Source organism: Citrus clementina, unplaced genomic scaffold (assembly GCF_000493195.1).
Source record: "Citrus clementina cultivar Clemenules unplaced genomic scaffold, Citrus_clementina_v1.0 scaffold_3, whole genome shotgun sequence".
NCBI lineage: Eukaryota > Viridiplantae > Streptophyta > Magnoliopsida > Sapindales > Rutaceae > Citrus > Citrus x clementina.
In genome coordinates this window covers 18,514,959-18,530,785 of record NW_006262339.1, presented here as the reverse complement: position 1 = coordinate 18,530,785, position 15,827 = coordinate 18,514,959, and the positions used below count along the sequence as shown (strand labels likewise).

Here is a 15,827-nt window from a genome sequence, read left to right as displayed (position 1 = left end):
GGGCTCCATTGTTAGTTCAATAATAAAATTATATATATACCTCGACTTCATGATACGGTGATGCTCCCTTCGCAGGGTATATATATTAGATATTTTATTTGATGAACTTCTTCAAAGATAAAATTGAAATATTTTTTAATCGATTGTTCACCCTAACGGTGACTATTGATATGAAAAATATCTATATTGAAACAATGGTTATACACTCAACTAAAATTTGTTATTAACCTTCTCAACGAAGCTCTGCTAACAAATTTAGGCCCAAAAAGATAACGAGAATTATTTATCATGTTTTTACATGAAAGTAAATAATCCAATGAATAATTGGGTCTAGTAAGTGTAGACATGACTTCCCCAACGGATAGCTTGTCAAAGCGGTACTAGATTATCGTTACAAATAAATTAAAATGCATTTATGGTTTTTTGCATTTTTGTCATTTATTGTGAATATTATTTCAAATTATTTATGCATGGATGTTTTATTTTTCAGAAAATGTCTTCCTTGAGCCCACTTACTATTATTCTGAGTCAAAACAAACTCACTGGAGAGAACTATATAGATTAGAAAAGAAATCTATTCATTGTCCTGACTGCTAAAAATTATAAATATGTCTTAACCCAGCCATGCCCTCCAGTTCCAGCGGATGATGCTCATAGAAATCAGAGGAGGCTTTATGAGAAATGGCAAAAGGCCAATGAAATGGCAAAGTGCTACATTTTAGCTTCGAGTTCTAATATTCTGCAGACCAAACATCAGAACTTGGAGACTGCCACTGAAATAATGGATAGTCTCCAACAGATGTTCGGGCAGAGTACTCGCTCTGCGAGACAAGCAGCGCTGAAAGGAATTATGAACAGTAAAATGGGGAAGGGCACAAGAGTTCGTGGTCATGTCCTTAAAATGATGGACTATTTGAATGAGGCTGAGATTCAGGGAGCACAAATCGATGATAACTCAAAGATTGACATGGTGCTAGAATCTCTGCCAGAAACATTCAAGGAGTTTAAGGTCAATTATAACATGAACAAAAGAAACATGACCTTAACTGAATTGATGAACGAACTTCATTCTGTCGAAGAGATCTATCGTGCTGAGAAATCTCTGGGAAGCATAAATATTACTGAAAAAAGTTCATCTTCTGGGCCTAAGCCGAAAGGCAAAGGTAAGAAGAAAGCTGGGAAAAAGAGACCGTCTACCAAGCACGATGGCAAGCCGAAATGCAAATGCTTCAAGTATGGACAGAAAGGTCACTGGAAAAAGGATTGCCCTAAGATTGTGAAATCAGGTATGGAAAATCTTTTTGTAATTGAGGCCTGTTTAGTTCAGAATCCTATTGACACTTGGGTGTTGGATTCAGGAGCACCTAATCATATTTGTAATTCACTTTATTGGTTTCAGAAAACCAGGAAAATAAGTGAAGGAAGCGTCAAGCTGCAGTTAGGGACATGACAATTCGTGTCAGCAGTGAAGACTAGATCTGTTTTATTATCTTTTAATAATGAGACTTTAGTTTTGAATAATTGTCTTTATGTTCCAGATGTTGTGCAAATTTTAATGTACTCGCAAGCGCACGAATCTATTGTAGTATAGATCTATGGTGACGAGTGTCGATCCCACGAGGAGGTGGATTTTAATTGTGTAGAATTAATTTTGTAAATGAGTGGTTGGATTTATGGTGGAAGTGATTTGGAATATGCTAAAACTTAAATTAAAATGGCGAGAATAAATTCTAAAGATGGAATTGAAATGGCGAGAATAAATTGAAGAGAATTCTATTAAAATGACGTACTTGGGTATCTGGATCCGTATCAACATGCATCATGGGCTAAATAATCCTTATTAATGCCAATTAAATCATGAGGGGGGAATCCACACCTCATGAACCACGCTCTAATCAATATGGTGCTAAGGGCTTATCGTGCCAAATAATAATAACCTTGTACTAGAGGGCCGGTGAAACCAAGGCGGTACTAGACAAGAATATTATTATTTGTCGACGAGAAGTCAAAACATCCACAAAAACTAGAGGGGAAGAGAAAATAAATTTACCAAATTAAGCCCATGACACATGTTGAGACTTCACCTTCAACTCAAGCTTGAAAGAAAATTAGCCACTCATAATTGAACTAGGGGCAAAATGAGAATTTATTAAAATACGAAGAAAATACAAGATGGAGAAGGAATTACAGAAAATGGATCCCAAAAATGGATTCAGAGATATCAAATTAGGGGGGAGAGGCCCCCTTTTTATAGATACATGGAGTAAATCATGGCCATCGGATTAAAAACAGTTTGGACGCTCAGGATTGCGCCACATCATCAGTCAACAGTCCACGGTTTGACCACGCGGATGAACAGTAACACGGTTTGGTTGAAAATAATCCTGTGTGATGCATGCACCGTACGCGAGATTTTTCGTCCACTGATATGCTGCCACGTCACCATCAACAGTACATAAGAATTTTAGTCCAACAGGATCGTGACACCTCATCAGTCAATGCCATATCATCGGTCAATGCCACGTCATCATCCGTCTATGTGAACAGTGTCGTGAACAGTAACGTATACAGTACCGTACACGTGAATAGTACCGTACATATGAATAGTGTCGTTTTTCCTTTTATGCTCCTCCTAAGGTTTTTGACCGTCCTGAGTTCAAAAGTGATGTCCGTTTTGCCGTCTGATCTCTCCTTTATTGTGAAATGACTATAATGCCCCTAAAATACATAAATTACTTAATTAAAATAAAACAAACGTAATTAAATCACAAGAATGTTAAAAACATAAAAGTAAGGGTTGTTAGTAAGACTTAAAATATAAAATGATGGTTTTCTCCTTTATAAATATGCATTTTCTAACACTCAACACCAGACATTAGGAGGAATTTAATTTCAGGAGCTTGTTTGTCAAAGCAAGGGTACACTCTAAATTTTGGATCCTCTGTTTCTATTTTTCATAATAAGAGACTTATTTGTTCTGGTACATTGGAAGATAGTTTATATCATTTAAGTCCAATAATCCATTCTATGTATGACACAGTGATAAATAATGATGAGCATACATATTTATCTAAGAAAAGAAATATTTCTTCCAACCAATGTTACCTTTGGCATTTACGCTTAGGTCATATAAACCAAAATAGGATACAGAGAATGATCAAAGATGGGCTCTTGAATCCATTAGAAAATGAATCATTGCCACTATGTGAATCCTGTTTAGAAGGAAAAATGACCAAAAGGCCATTTTCGGCCAAAGGAGTACGTGCAACAGTACCACTTGAATTGGTACATACAGATGTATGTGGACCAATCAATGTACAAGCTCAAGGAGGTTATGAGTATTTCATCACTTTCACTGATAATTACTCAAGATACGGTTATATTTATCTGATGCGTCATAAGTCTGAAGCTCTTGAGAAATTCAAAGAGTATAGGGCTGAGACAGAAAAGCAATTAGATAAGAACATAAAGAAACTTCGATCTGATCGAGGTGGTGAATTTCTCTCAGGAGATTTCAAAGAGTATCTAGTTGAAAATGGAATTGTATCTCAGTTGACTGCCCCGGGAACACCACAACAAAATGGGGTAGCTGAAAGAAGAAATAGAACTCTTTTGGATATGGTGAGATCTATGCTTAGTTATTCGTCATTACCAATCTCTTTTTGGGGACTAGCACTGGAAACTGCAGTTTACCTTTTGAACTTAGTTCCATCTAAGTCAGTGCCTAAAACCCCAATAGAATTATGGTCAGGTCGCAAACCAAGTTTACGACATGTCTGTATTTGGGGATCACCAGCACATGTGCTGAAACCAAAGGCAAACAAAATGGATTCATGTTCTGAGGTTTGTATGTTTGTGGGGTATCCCAAAGGAACAAGGGGAGGTTTATTTTATAGTCCTCAAGATAGGAAAGTGATCGTGAGCACACATTTCACTTCCCTTGAGGAAGACTATATGAATAACTTCAAACCTAATAGTAAGGTAATACTTGAAGAACTGTCAGGTGATCAGGTTGATGCTCAGCTTTCAACGCCTGTTACAGAACAGGAATAACAACAACAACCAGATGATCAACACAGGATTAACCCTGAAAAACCATCACTTTTAGAACCTCATCGTAGTGGGAGGGTAACTAGGTTACCTGCGAGATACATGCTTTTGGGAGAAACTTATACGGCTATCTCAGATGAACATGTACAAGATCCCACTAGTTACAACGAAGCTCTAATAGATAGAGATGTTGAATTTTGGAAAATGGCCATGAATCAAGAAATGAAATCTATGTATTCCAATAAAGTCTGGGAACTTGTAGAGGCACCAAATGGGATAAAACCTATAAGGTGCAAGTGGATTTATAAGAGAAAAAGAGGAGTAGACGGAAGGGTGGAAACATTTAAAGCAAGATTTGTAGCCAAAGGGTTTACTCAAAAAGAGGGAATCAATTATGAGGAAACCTTTTCTCCGGTTGCTATGCTTAAATCCATTAGGATTCTGCTCTCCATTGCTGCAGTGCTAGGTTATGAAATTTGGCAAATGGATGTCAAGACTGCCTTTCTTAACGGGCATCTTGAAGAAAACATCTACATGCAACAATCAGATGGATTTATACAAAAAGGCCAAGAACACATGGTATGTAAGTTGCAGAGATCCATTTATGGATTGAAGCAAGCATCCCGGTCATGGAACATCCGATTTGATCAAGCGATAAAATCGTTTAGATTCATTCAGAACATTGATGAACCATGTGTGTACAAGAAAATTCAAGAAAAATCTGTAGCCTTCCTAATTCTTTATGTAGACGATATTCTCCTAATTGGAAACGATATAGGAGTGTTGACTACAATAAAGAGTTGGTTAGCAAAACAATTTGATATGAAAGACCTGGGAGAGGCAAGTTATATTCTTGGTATCAAGTTAGTATGAGACCGGAAGAATAAAACTTTAGCCTTGTCTCAAGCGGTCTATATCGATAAGATATTGGCTAGATTTAGCATGGAAAATTCCAAGACTGGTTTATTACCATTCAGACATGGAATTACATTCTCTAAGGATCAATCACCTAAAACATCTGAAGAGATAGAGAGAATGAGACGAGTTCCCTATGCAGAAACTGTGGGAAGTCTTATGTATGCCATGCTTTGCACTAGGCCAGACATCTGTTTTGCAGTAGGGATGGTTAGTAGATATCAATCTAATCCTGGACCTGAACACTGGACTGCGGTCAAGCATATAATGAAGTATCTGAAAAGAACTAAAAATTATATGCTTGTGTATTCTGGTGATGAACTCATTCCAATGGGTTATACTGATTCTGACTTTATGTCAGATAAAGATTCCAGAAAATCAACTTCCGGCTATGTGTTTACATTGGGAAGTGGAGCTATTAGTTGGAGGAGTGTGAAACAATCTTGTATCGTAGACTTCACAACTGAAGCTGAATATGTGGCTGCATCCGAAGCTGCAAAAGAAGCTGTATGACTCTGCAAGTTCCTACAAGATCTTGAGGTGGTACCTGCTGTAACTGCACCCTTGAAACTATTTTGCGATAATAGTGGTGCGGTAGCTCAATCTAAGGAACCAAGGAACCACAAGAAACAAAAACATATTGAGAGGAAGTATCATCTTATAAGGGATATAGTGCAGAGAGGTGATGTGGAGGTTACTCAGATTGCGTCACAGCAAAACTTGGCAGATCCTTTTACTAAGGCCATACTTGGGAAACCTTTTAACTTGCACTTAGAATCCATGGGCATGCGTGAAATGCCAAATATGCTTTGAGAGCTAGTGGGAGATTGTTGGGAAAATATGCTATTTGGATTAAAGTCCATTTAATCATATTATATGTATTTATGTGATCACCATGTGGATTCACAGAAGACATAAATACAAGTTATCTTATGATTAAATAAATTTAGTTCGCAGTTGATAAATAAAGTTGGGCACTTTATTTAGGTATAGACTGTAATAAATTCATTGAATGATTTGTCTTAATCATGTATGAATTTATTGATGTAGTACGACTACATTGAACAGGATCACATGTGAGATTTAATTAACTTTGTAATAACTGTCAGACTTATTAAATCTCATAGGCATTGATTTTACTGTAATCTTAATCTTGAGTTAATTATGATTTTATGATTGTAATTGTTATTCCATTTGAGTTACCAATGGGCATGACACGTACTTGTAGTCTAGATTACCCGGTATCTTGGTGGGAGCAATTATGAGTATTGGAGTTATGGATTAACAATATAGAATTTGTACAACACATCTCTTGATGGGTTTTCGGCACTTGATCATAGAATTCTCTGGCCAGAGTGTGTCAACATATTTAGTATGTTGAAAATGATCATTAGAGAAAACCAGTAAGTATCAAGGAACAAGATGTGATTAAATTGATTGGATAGTTGAGATATCGATTTAATTAATGATGTGGTACAAAAGATTGTGCAGTAAAGAAATTAATGTGGCTTGGGACGAATTATTATTCGAGCATATAATTATGGAGGTCAATTCCAATCTTTTAGTGGAGTATATTTGGAATTAAATAATTAGGCTAGTTTAATTACAGGCCTAATTGTTATAACCACTATTGTATGTTCCCAAATGATCCCCGGGTTAGCTCATTTAATTGACTGCACCACTACTGGACTAATAAGCAAGATAACTAGTTATTTTGGTAAAAAGCCTAAATATATCATTTAGTGGGAGGCTCCATTTAATTAGCTTATGTGTAAGGGGCCTTATGTTATTTTACATGGTGGGTCTCCTATTAAATGAAAAGTAACGTGAGTTTTATTTTGGGCATTATTTGGAGCCTAGGGTTTTCACTAAAGGGAGATATATAAGGCTTATTTTCTCAAAAGAAAAAGTGTGAAGCCACTTTATACAAATCGGAGAATAAGATTTTTCTCTATATTGTTGAGAGAAAAATTTTCTCGTGCTAGTTGCTTTGGTAGTGATAAAGGCGCCCACACGTCAAGTGCAGATCGAACCTGAGTCATAACCTAGAAGATCATTGGTGACAGTTCGTGATCTAACAAGCGTGGTGGTGACGGATCGTGATCTAACAGGAGTGGTGATGGCGGATCGTGATCTAGGAGCCTAAATCACTTCAGCGGAAAAAGCCAACTCGGATTTTCAAGGTACGATTTCTAGATTACAAATTCCTATATATTATATGAAAGAGGTCATTAAAAGGTTTTATAAAAATTTAAAAACCTAATTTTTCCCCAACAAAAACACCTCTTCCTAATATCTCTCATACACGTTACGGGTGGTTTACTAAAATTAAGGGGATAACGTCTCATAACTTCCTCTTTTATTTAAACATGTCATCTTGATGGGAGATGACTAACAGTCACGTTTTTTCAAGAAAAATATTGAGGGTCCCTGGTCTAACAACAGAGCCTGTGTATACCATCTATTCTCAGGAATTAAGTGTTGGATAGACTAGAAAATTCTGAATACAAAGCATCGCTTGTTTTCGTTGGTTTTGTTTGCATTCCAAGACAAAGGTTGTGTACAATTGAATCTGATAACTATGGTAGGAGGAAAGTTTTCTAACTTGCGCATGATGAATATGATCTTATATAGAAACCTACTCCTATAAATAATCGGGTTGAAATATATTTCTGATACATATTTTTGGAGATTAAAACGAGCCCATCTAGGGCTCGAAATAATACCCTCAAGCATTTTGAGGCGTGAGTTAACCCTGGTGGGCAACTATGAAAATGAAAATGGCTTAAATCATGTATGTCATGTAACCAAGAACCTTCCTTTCTTCATTCGACAAAGGGTGTTAAAAGAATAATCTTCCACGGGCCAAAAATTGATTTTGGATTCAGTTTTTGAGGTTGAGACAACTTTCAACTCTTGAACTATTGAGTATAACTTAGGTTCATGGATTTCTACAATATAAAAGTAACAAAATGAATGTTTTGAATAATTTGTTTAAAGAATTTTACAGTCTGAGTAATTGGTCAAATCCCTTGTGACTAAAGGAAAATTTACTCAAGAGTAAAATTGAAAAATCTCAGTTTTCATTTTATAAATAAAAAAATTAAATTAAATACAACTTATTAGATGGAGGAAAATGCATCTTTTTGTGATTATCTTTTTTCTTCTGCTATGCGTACATTTATATCATTTTATTTTAATTATTTATATATTTTTATCAGCACAAAAATGATATCAACACTTAGGTTCCGTTTGATATAATTTTTTATGTAGAGCTTATTTATGTAGAGTTTTTGTTAGTAAAGCTTTTATAAATAGAGTTTTTACCCAAAAACATTTAGTTGTTTGGTTGTCAATAAGAGTTTTTATTAAAAATTTATGAAATTACTTTAATAGACAAGTTTTTTAAAGTTACGTTATGAAATAATAAAATAAAATTATCAAATAAGTAGATGATGTTTTAGATATTTTAATATTAAAAAAAAAACACTTCAATCTTTACTCCCAAAAACCCAAAATTTGATCAGCTTTTGCTAGTAGAGGCAAAATACCTTATTTAAGTTTCAAAATCTCTATTAGAAAAACAACCAAATAACAACAAAAATTATTATAAGAACTTATGTCTATTAAATAAGCGACACTTAATCTTGATCCAGATTTTATTTAGTAATTAATAGACCACGATATCTGCTTTGATAACGAGTGAAATCTGTTACTTTGATACGTAATACAAACTGGGCAAAATTAAAAAGAAAAAGAAAGAAGGTGAAAATGACTTAAATCATGCACTTCTTTTTGCAGGCAACAATAGACCTTGTCATCTGAGCTCCAGAGCTCTATAAATTCGAAATGTTCTACGTCAAACTGATCAAGTAACTCACTCAAATAGCTCTCTGAAAGATAACAGAATGAATACTCCTTTTGTCACGGCAATTTCCTTCCTACTCCTTGCCTTTGCCGCAAAGCCTCTAGTGGGACGCCCAGATCCTTTGCTTGATATCAATGGTAACGAGGTCGAAGCAACCCGAGACTACTATGTGGTCTCAGCAATCCGAGGAGCAGGCGGCGGTGGCCTCAGCCTCTTCAAGGGCAGAAATGGTCTCTGCCCATTTGATGTCATCCAAGAAAGCTCCGATTTACAGAAAGGGACCCCATTAAGATTCGCAACTTATAAGAACACCAGTATTATCCATGAAAACATGGATCTGACCATGAAATTCTCGGCACAGACTCGCTGCAATGAACCAACAGTATGGAAAGTTGACGACCATGATGAACCGAGAGGGAAATGGTTTATAACAACCGGTGGAGTTGAAGGAAACCCTGGACCTCAAACCTTGAAAAACTGGTTTAAGTTTCAGAGATCCGTAACATTTCCAGATGAGTGACTTATATTGAAGATGCCCCACGTCGGTTGAGATTGGCTATTGTGCTAATAATATAAACTTTTGAGGCAAATTGTCAACTTTTGACCAAACTTTAAATACGAGTTAAGCTCATGACTTTTTAAATCTTTATTAAGGGCTGGTTAAATTTTAAATTTTAGTATATATGTTTGTGTGATTGTTGGTGCATGTGAAGAAGTAAAGTAAAAAAACAAATATTAATATATCAATAATCTTGCTACACATTTAATAGACTAAGTTTCTAGCTCCAATTAAAATGATAAATTACTCTTTCTATAAAGGGTATTTAAATTATTTTTTATAGACATTGATTTAGGGACACATTTAAAAATAAAGTAAAACTCTATTCTTAAATTAAAAAATCATAAATTTAATGGATTTTAAAGAAATTGTCTAATGGACATGTTAAAAGAAAAGGGTAAAACTTAAAGGGTGGTGATATTTTCACCCTTTTTTTCTAAACCCACCCCACTTCTATAATTTTTAAAAGTTTTAAATAATGATGAATTTTATAGAATTAATTAATTGAATCAATCTTAATTTATTTTTTGTGACTTTCTATTATATTTGATTACTAGGATTGTATTGGCCTAAGTTTAAATTGACCATTAGACCCTTAGAAGGTATATCAAAAATTTACTTTAACTTCAATTTTTTTAAAATTTCTTTATAAAATTCAGCATTTCTAAATGATGTTTCAATATTACTTTATCAAGATGCATGATTATAATCTTTAATTAAACTAACATAATATCTTTATGTTATAATACTCATATTAGTTATCAGACTGTTAAATTTATGTTATTTTCATATAGGTATTAAAAATTATTAGATTTCATTAAAAAAAAAAAATTAGACTAGAGATTCCAAAATTAGATACCCAAAAAATTATATATAAGATCACATATTTTTATTGGGGTAATATGGTCATTTTATGCCATGTAAAATAATAAAATAAAACTTATATTAAAGCAACTTTAATGGTCAAAGAAAAATAAATTAAAAAAAATTATAAGATGAATTTAATTGATCCATTGTATAAATTTTCTTGTTGATTTTATATTTATTAAAAATAATGTGAACTTGTTGCAAATATTTTATATGAGGGGGTGAGTTTACACAAAAAGTGGGTAGAAATATTCCCTCCCAAACTTAAATTAAAATTTACTAAAATATAATATGATCTTAAATAAATTATCTGAAACTGCCTGGCTAGCTAACAGCTGGGTCCATGAACTAAAAATGTAAGCTTGGAGCAACACTAACTCTTAAGCTAGCTTGCAAAAATATATTTTAAGCCTTTAATTGATTTTTATCTAAGTTTTCTGGCTGACGTGTGGTTACTCTTTTCAGATACATACAAGATTGTTCATTGTCCTTCAGTTTGCAATTCCTGCGTATCTTTGTGCGAGAATGTTGGGGTTTCTCATGAAGATGGTGCTGGACGTTTGGTTCTCAAAGCTGATGATGAGCTCGTGTTTCCTGTTGTTATAATCCCGGCTAAGGAAAGATCAGCTAAATGCGAGTCTTGAATGCCATTGTATTATGTAACTCTCAGCTAGCTAATGGAATTATGGACCGGCCTTCCTGACGCTTATGAAATAAATAAAACTGTCTTTAGCTGGCCTTTGATCCTTTGAACCGAAACTTGTAACAATATTATGCAATAAAAGTTGTGAATTTTGAGTGTTTAATCTAGCTCTTTAAGATCTGGTTATGAATGAGGAGTTCCCCCCCCTTCTTTTTATACTAAAGCAACCTCAACATGCCATAAAATTTATTTGAAAAAGATAATTGTGATAACCAATTTTTTTTTTTTTTTGGTTAATTTGGCATTTTCACATATAAAAACTGCAAAATTAATTAGGCATAAATATAAAAACTGGATTATAACTTACAATGTAAGAATCAAAAGGAAACGATAGATAAATTTCACATCCTTGTGATTGGTATGTGAACACAGGTTCCTAAATAATGACCATTATTTAGTGACCATTTAAAATACAATAATGACAGATTTAGTGGCCATTAAAAATTAAAATAATAAATTGTATTGCATCAAAGAACATAAAATTTACTGGATCCTTAATGCTCTCCTGCGTTGGGACTACAATATCCACCTCAGAAGATAACGATGTTTGTACATTTGAATCCTGCAAATCCATATAAAGATAAATTAAAATTAAATTAATTGTAGAATAATTAACTAAGTAGTTTAATTTTACCTTAATTTTCTTTTTATATTTCTTCCCAACCTTTTCTTTGTAATACCATGAAAAATAAATTGTATTAATCATATATAATTCAAACAAAATCTACATTTCAAATAACTTATTTCTAATAATTTTAAAATATAAATACAATAAATCAAAACTTTCCTCAACATACTAAATTTAATTACCTAGGTAGGTGAAAAAGGTCCAAAATCGTCAAGCACACTGTCAACTAAGGCTGGTCGGCGACGTGAACGGCGTGATAGCGATGTCGGTGATGGGCTGGTCGGCGATGGGCGTGGCGTGACAACAAGTTTCGTGGGTGAGTGACAGCCTGAGAGAAATAGCTCGCAAGTGGGTGAGTGAGAGAGGCAGATCGGGTGAGTGAGAGAGACAGAGCTGGTGAGTGAGAGGGAAGGTGAATGAGAGAGAGACAGAGCAAGCGAGTGAGAGGGACGGGTAAGAATTTTGGAATTTTCAAATTCTTTAGATTTAATTTTAATATTTTTCAATGGTAAAATCTATTTTTAATTTTCAAATTTAAAACTTCGAAACGGCAGAGGAAGCATGCGTTTCTGGCTTCGTTATGGTCTCGTGGTGGCCGAATATCATTGCCCAATAAATCATGATTCTTCGAGAGACCGAGCAACCGCTTGTGAAAACACAATGGTTATTCCTAAAGCCAAGCAACTCTCAGCACGAAAAAGTGTTAAGTGGCCAACAACTCCTAACAACCCTTAGACTAAGTCCAGCACTTACCATACTATGTCCTATATAATTGAAACGTAAATAGATTATTGACAGCAAAACAAAATAATAACTTAATATAAGGACGTGTAACAATGTACATTTTTTATATTCATGTGCATGTCTAATGCTTTATTTATATAAGATTAAAATTCTCTTTTCATCTGGGTTTTTATTTGAGCAAATACAATTATTGGTAGTTAACATATAGAAGCACAATTAAAAAGTATATCTTGACCGTGCGCACGTACATGTCGAAAGAATTAAAGAAAAGGAGCTCTGTAGATTCTGTTTGTTTGATAAGAAAATGAATGGAAACTTTATTGATTCAAAGAGAAAATTTGTAAGCTGGATTCTTATTTGTAAGTCTTACTAATGAATTGAGAGTACATTGATAATTATAGCTGTGTGTGGAAACATCTACTGCAACAAACTCGTGTGCACATTTCCAGCTAACTATAACAACTTTATTCAACTCTTAAGTCTGGAGGGAAATAACAACTTGACTGCTGACTCATCATTATACTGAAAACCCCAGCTGACTTCAACTGCTGACTCAGCATTTATTCTTAACAGAAAGATAATGATAAAAAGTTGCTTCAGAATTCATGGGCACGCACGCACGCTACTTGTAGAACTCCATAACCCATAAATTGTAAAAAAAGCATACAAATCTGATGCCACTAAATCCAGCTTCAGTAGCCAAGGTCGTGAATTCATGCTTTGTTCGCTCCTTTCCTCCCGGATATTGAGTCATCACCAGCACATCAGCTAGGGAATTTATTTTTGAATGAGTGCTAGTCTCAGGCAGTTCTGGAAGTACTGACTCCACAACAATTACCTTTCCATCTTCTGGAATACTTTTGTAGCAATTCTTCAATAACTTCAAGCAATGTTCATCGCTCCAATCGTGCAGTATCCACTACAAAATTTGAAATATTATGAAATTTGTTCAGGGATCGAACACCTAATACCTGCAAATTAAATTCAAATGAAACTTACCTTGATCAAAATGGCGTCGCCATTTGGAACACTTTGAAACATGTCACCCCCTACATGCTTAACACCTGTACTACATACAATTTAGTTTCCTCTGTTAGGATCTAGCGGTATGGGCAGAGAATTCATAAGAGTACTGATATTCGGGAAAAAAATTTAGATAAAATTCTGACAAAAACAACAATAAATCAAACCTGATTTTTTTCAATAAATTGCAAATATGGTAAATCGAGTCTGTTTTGATGTTTTTTGTCAGTTTTTTCTTGTTTCAACATTTTGTGCTTTTACCCTTTTTTTCTAAATGATAATGTATATTTCTTCATAACAATGACATCAAAAAAAAAAAGAAAAACAGATTGGAATCAATTTTCTAATTAACTTCCTACTTTCTCCAGGATTTATATTGGGATGATTAATTAAAGAAAGCTACTTAAAAGCCACTTGACCAAGTCCCTAACATTATTATAAAGATAATTGAAAGTTCATACCGGGATACTCAGGGGAATGCTGTATAACGTGAGGCAAGTCGAAATTGATGCCCTTAATGTGGGGATACTTGGAAGTAATTGCTTTAAGGGTATTGCCAAGGGAACCGCCAACATCAACCAATTGCTTTATGTGCTCGAAACCCTTGTAAGCCTCAAGGATTTTCTGAAGGACCAAAGTGGTATGGTTGGACATCGCTGTGCTGAAAACTTCATTGAACCTGGGGTCCAATCCTAGGTACTCGAAAGCGTTCGTTCCGTGGACTCGGTCAAATGGAACTCCTCCTTCAATAATAGTTTCTTTCAGTTCGGACCTACATGACCAGTTAATCAATCATCATTTTGAGTTTGGCTTAACTTTGTTAGATACAATGATTAGTGGTTGATAAAAACAAAAATAGTAAAGGGATATATCTATATTATATATATGACGATGTATACGTTTCATACTTTCATAAAATCCCTTAACAGATAAGATGAGTAGAGGATTCATTGCCATAGAAAATTTTATGTTATATCTTAACTCATAACTGTCACATATATCTTTACGAAAACGAGCAAAGAAATGGAAATCAGGGTAATATTATCATACGGGTGGGTTGCTAAATTTTAGCAACGTCACAAATTAGGAGATATGTAGTTTGTAGTACTTTTACATATAGCTAGGTCCTTCTGTTTTTATTTTTATTTTCCTAAAAGATTTTATTTCTAATTCTCTCCAGGCAAGTGATCGTACCACCCCAAGTGAATCTTTTAATTTAGCGAAATTCTACGGATGAAGTTAAGAAATTTTTGTTCTTCCAGGATTTCTATCAGAACTGAAGAAACTACTCAATTAATGCTTTTAATAGAACAAAATACATTTGTCTTTTTCATATATGTTACCCTCATGTCCTCTATAATTAAAAGACAAAAATACCTCCGAAAGAAAACATTTTTCCTCATATCCTCTGTAGCTGGAAGTAATTAAAACACCACCAACAATAGTTTACCCGTTCTTGAATTGATATGACTAGAAGTATATTTAATAATGATTTATAAGTTTGAGAGTGAACCTTCTATATTTTATCGCTCACTTATATGAACACGTTTGTTTTTCTTTTTCGATGACCTGAATTTAGAAATAAGTTGAGTATGAAGTCGATTATGATTTAAGACTTGGAAGAAATGCATGATTGGATCTGAAGGCGTAGAAAGAGAAATTGTATTATAACCCCATGTAGTTTTACCCTAACTTAAAAAAAGAAAAATTCAGAGGATTAAAATGATTGAGTGGACAAACCAGCTGTCGAGAAAGGCCTTGTCCTGAATTAAGGCCAATACAGGGCCTAATGAGACACCATCTTGATTAGGCACAAAGTATTTGGAAACATCATTCAAACCGTATAGCCTGTGAGAACCATCGACATCATCAAGTGAGCATTCAACAATGCCATAGCTAGCCAGAAGCCCGAGTATCCGGTCCAGCATCGTGGGTGCGTCTTTGTTCTTCGTGGCGGGCAACTGAGCGGCAATCTCTGAAGCTGAGAGCTTTGCTCCAGGACCAGCTTTGGCTATGATCTCGAAAAGTCCCAGATTAATTACTGCTTTCATGGTCATGTGGAGCACTGAACCCAACGCCACTTCAAAGGCATATGCAAAGTTTTCGTCTCTCGCTTCATTAGCCATATTTTCTTGAATTTCCTTATCTGTTTTCCTTCAGAAACAATGCATTTATAGTGGAGTGAAGAGTTATTGTGTGTCCAAAATTTTAGGTTGTAAAATCTGACCCGGAATTTTTCGATAGTGCAAGTTAGACTAAATGACAGAAATTAAATTATGATTATAACTTTTTCAAAGATTAAAGTATGGAAGCTTGGCAACTCTAAAAAAATTATATTACTAGGGATAAAAACTTTTTTTAATTTGCACAAATTGAAATGACATATTGCATTATTCTAACATGTCTCATATTTTTTTTTTTATTTTGCCTGACTTTAAAAAATCTGAAGTGCCAACCTCTTGGAAAATGT

At 34.4% G+C, this 15,827-nt stretch overlaps 2 protein-coding genes across 2 annotated transcripts; one reads left to right on the top strand and one right to left on the bottom strand.

Annotated features, from left to right (window-relative positions):
* The first annotated feature begins 8,873 nt into the window (after positions 1-8,873).
* Positions 8,874-10,903, top strand: LOC18050007 (21 kDa seed protein). The gene is made up of 3 exons (XM_024189514.1): positions 8,874-9,332; positions 10,478-10,484; positions 10,725-10,903. The coding sequence occupies exons 1-3, from the start codon at positions 8,874-8,876 to the stop codon at positions 10,901-10,903; spliced, it is 645 nt and encodes a 214-aa protein (XP_024045282.1).
* A 1,757-nt stretch (positions 10,904-12,660) lies between these two features.
* Positions 12,661-15,495, bottom strand: LOC18050006 (caffeic acid 3-O-methyltransferase 1). Its single transcript, XM_006441405.2, has 4 exons — positions 15,098-15,495; positions 13,819-14,129; positions 13,334-13,398; positions 12,661-13,253 (listed from the first exon to the last, which is right to left on the bottom strand). Exons 1-4 carry the CDS (start codon positions 15,481-15,483, stop codon positions 12,957-12,959), a joined length of 1,059 nt encoding a protein of 352 aa, XP_006441468.1. The 5' UTR covers positions 15,484-15,495; the 3' UTR covers positions 12,661-12,956.
* Between the last annotated feature and the right edge of the window lie 332 nt (positions 15,496-15,827).

What these genes read in the sequence shown, in the direction of transcription:
- LOC18050007 (XM_024189514.1), top strand. Translation starts at nt 8,874, where the DNA reads ATGAATACTCCTTTTGTCACGGCAATTTCCTTCCTACTCCTTGCCTTT.
- LOC18050006 (XM_006441405.2), bottom strand. Translation starts at nt 15,483, where the DNA reads ATGGCTAATGAAGCGAGAGACGAAAACTTTGCATATGCCTTTGAAGTG. An exon ending in AAGGCCTTTCTCGACAGCTG is followed by an intron (nt 14,130 to 15,097) that starts GTTTGTCCACTC and finishes CTGGTCATGTAG; the next exon opens with GTCCGAACTGAAAGAAACTA. An exon ending in GCGACGCCATTTTGATCAAG is followed by an intron (nt 13,254 to 13,333) that starts GTAAGTTTCATT and finishes CAAATTTTGTAG; the next exon opens with TGGATACTGCACGATTGGAG.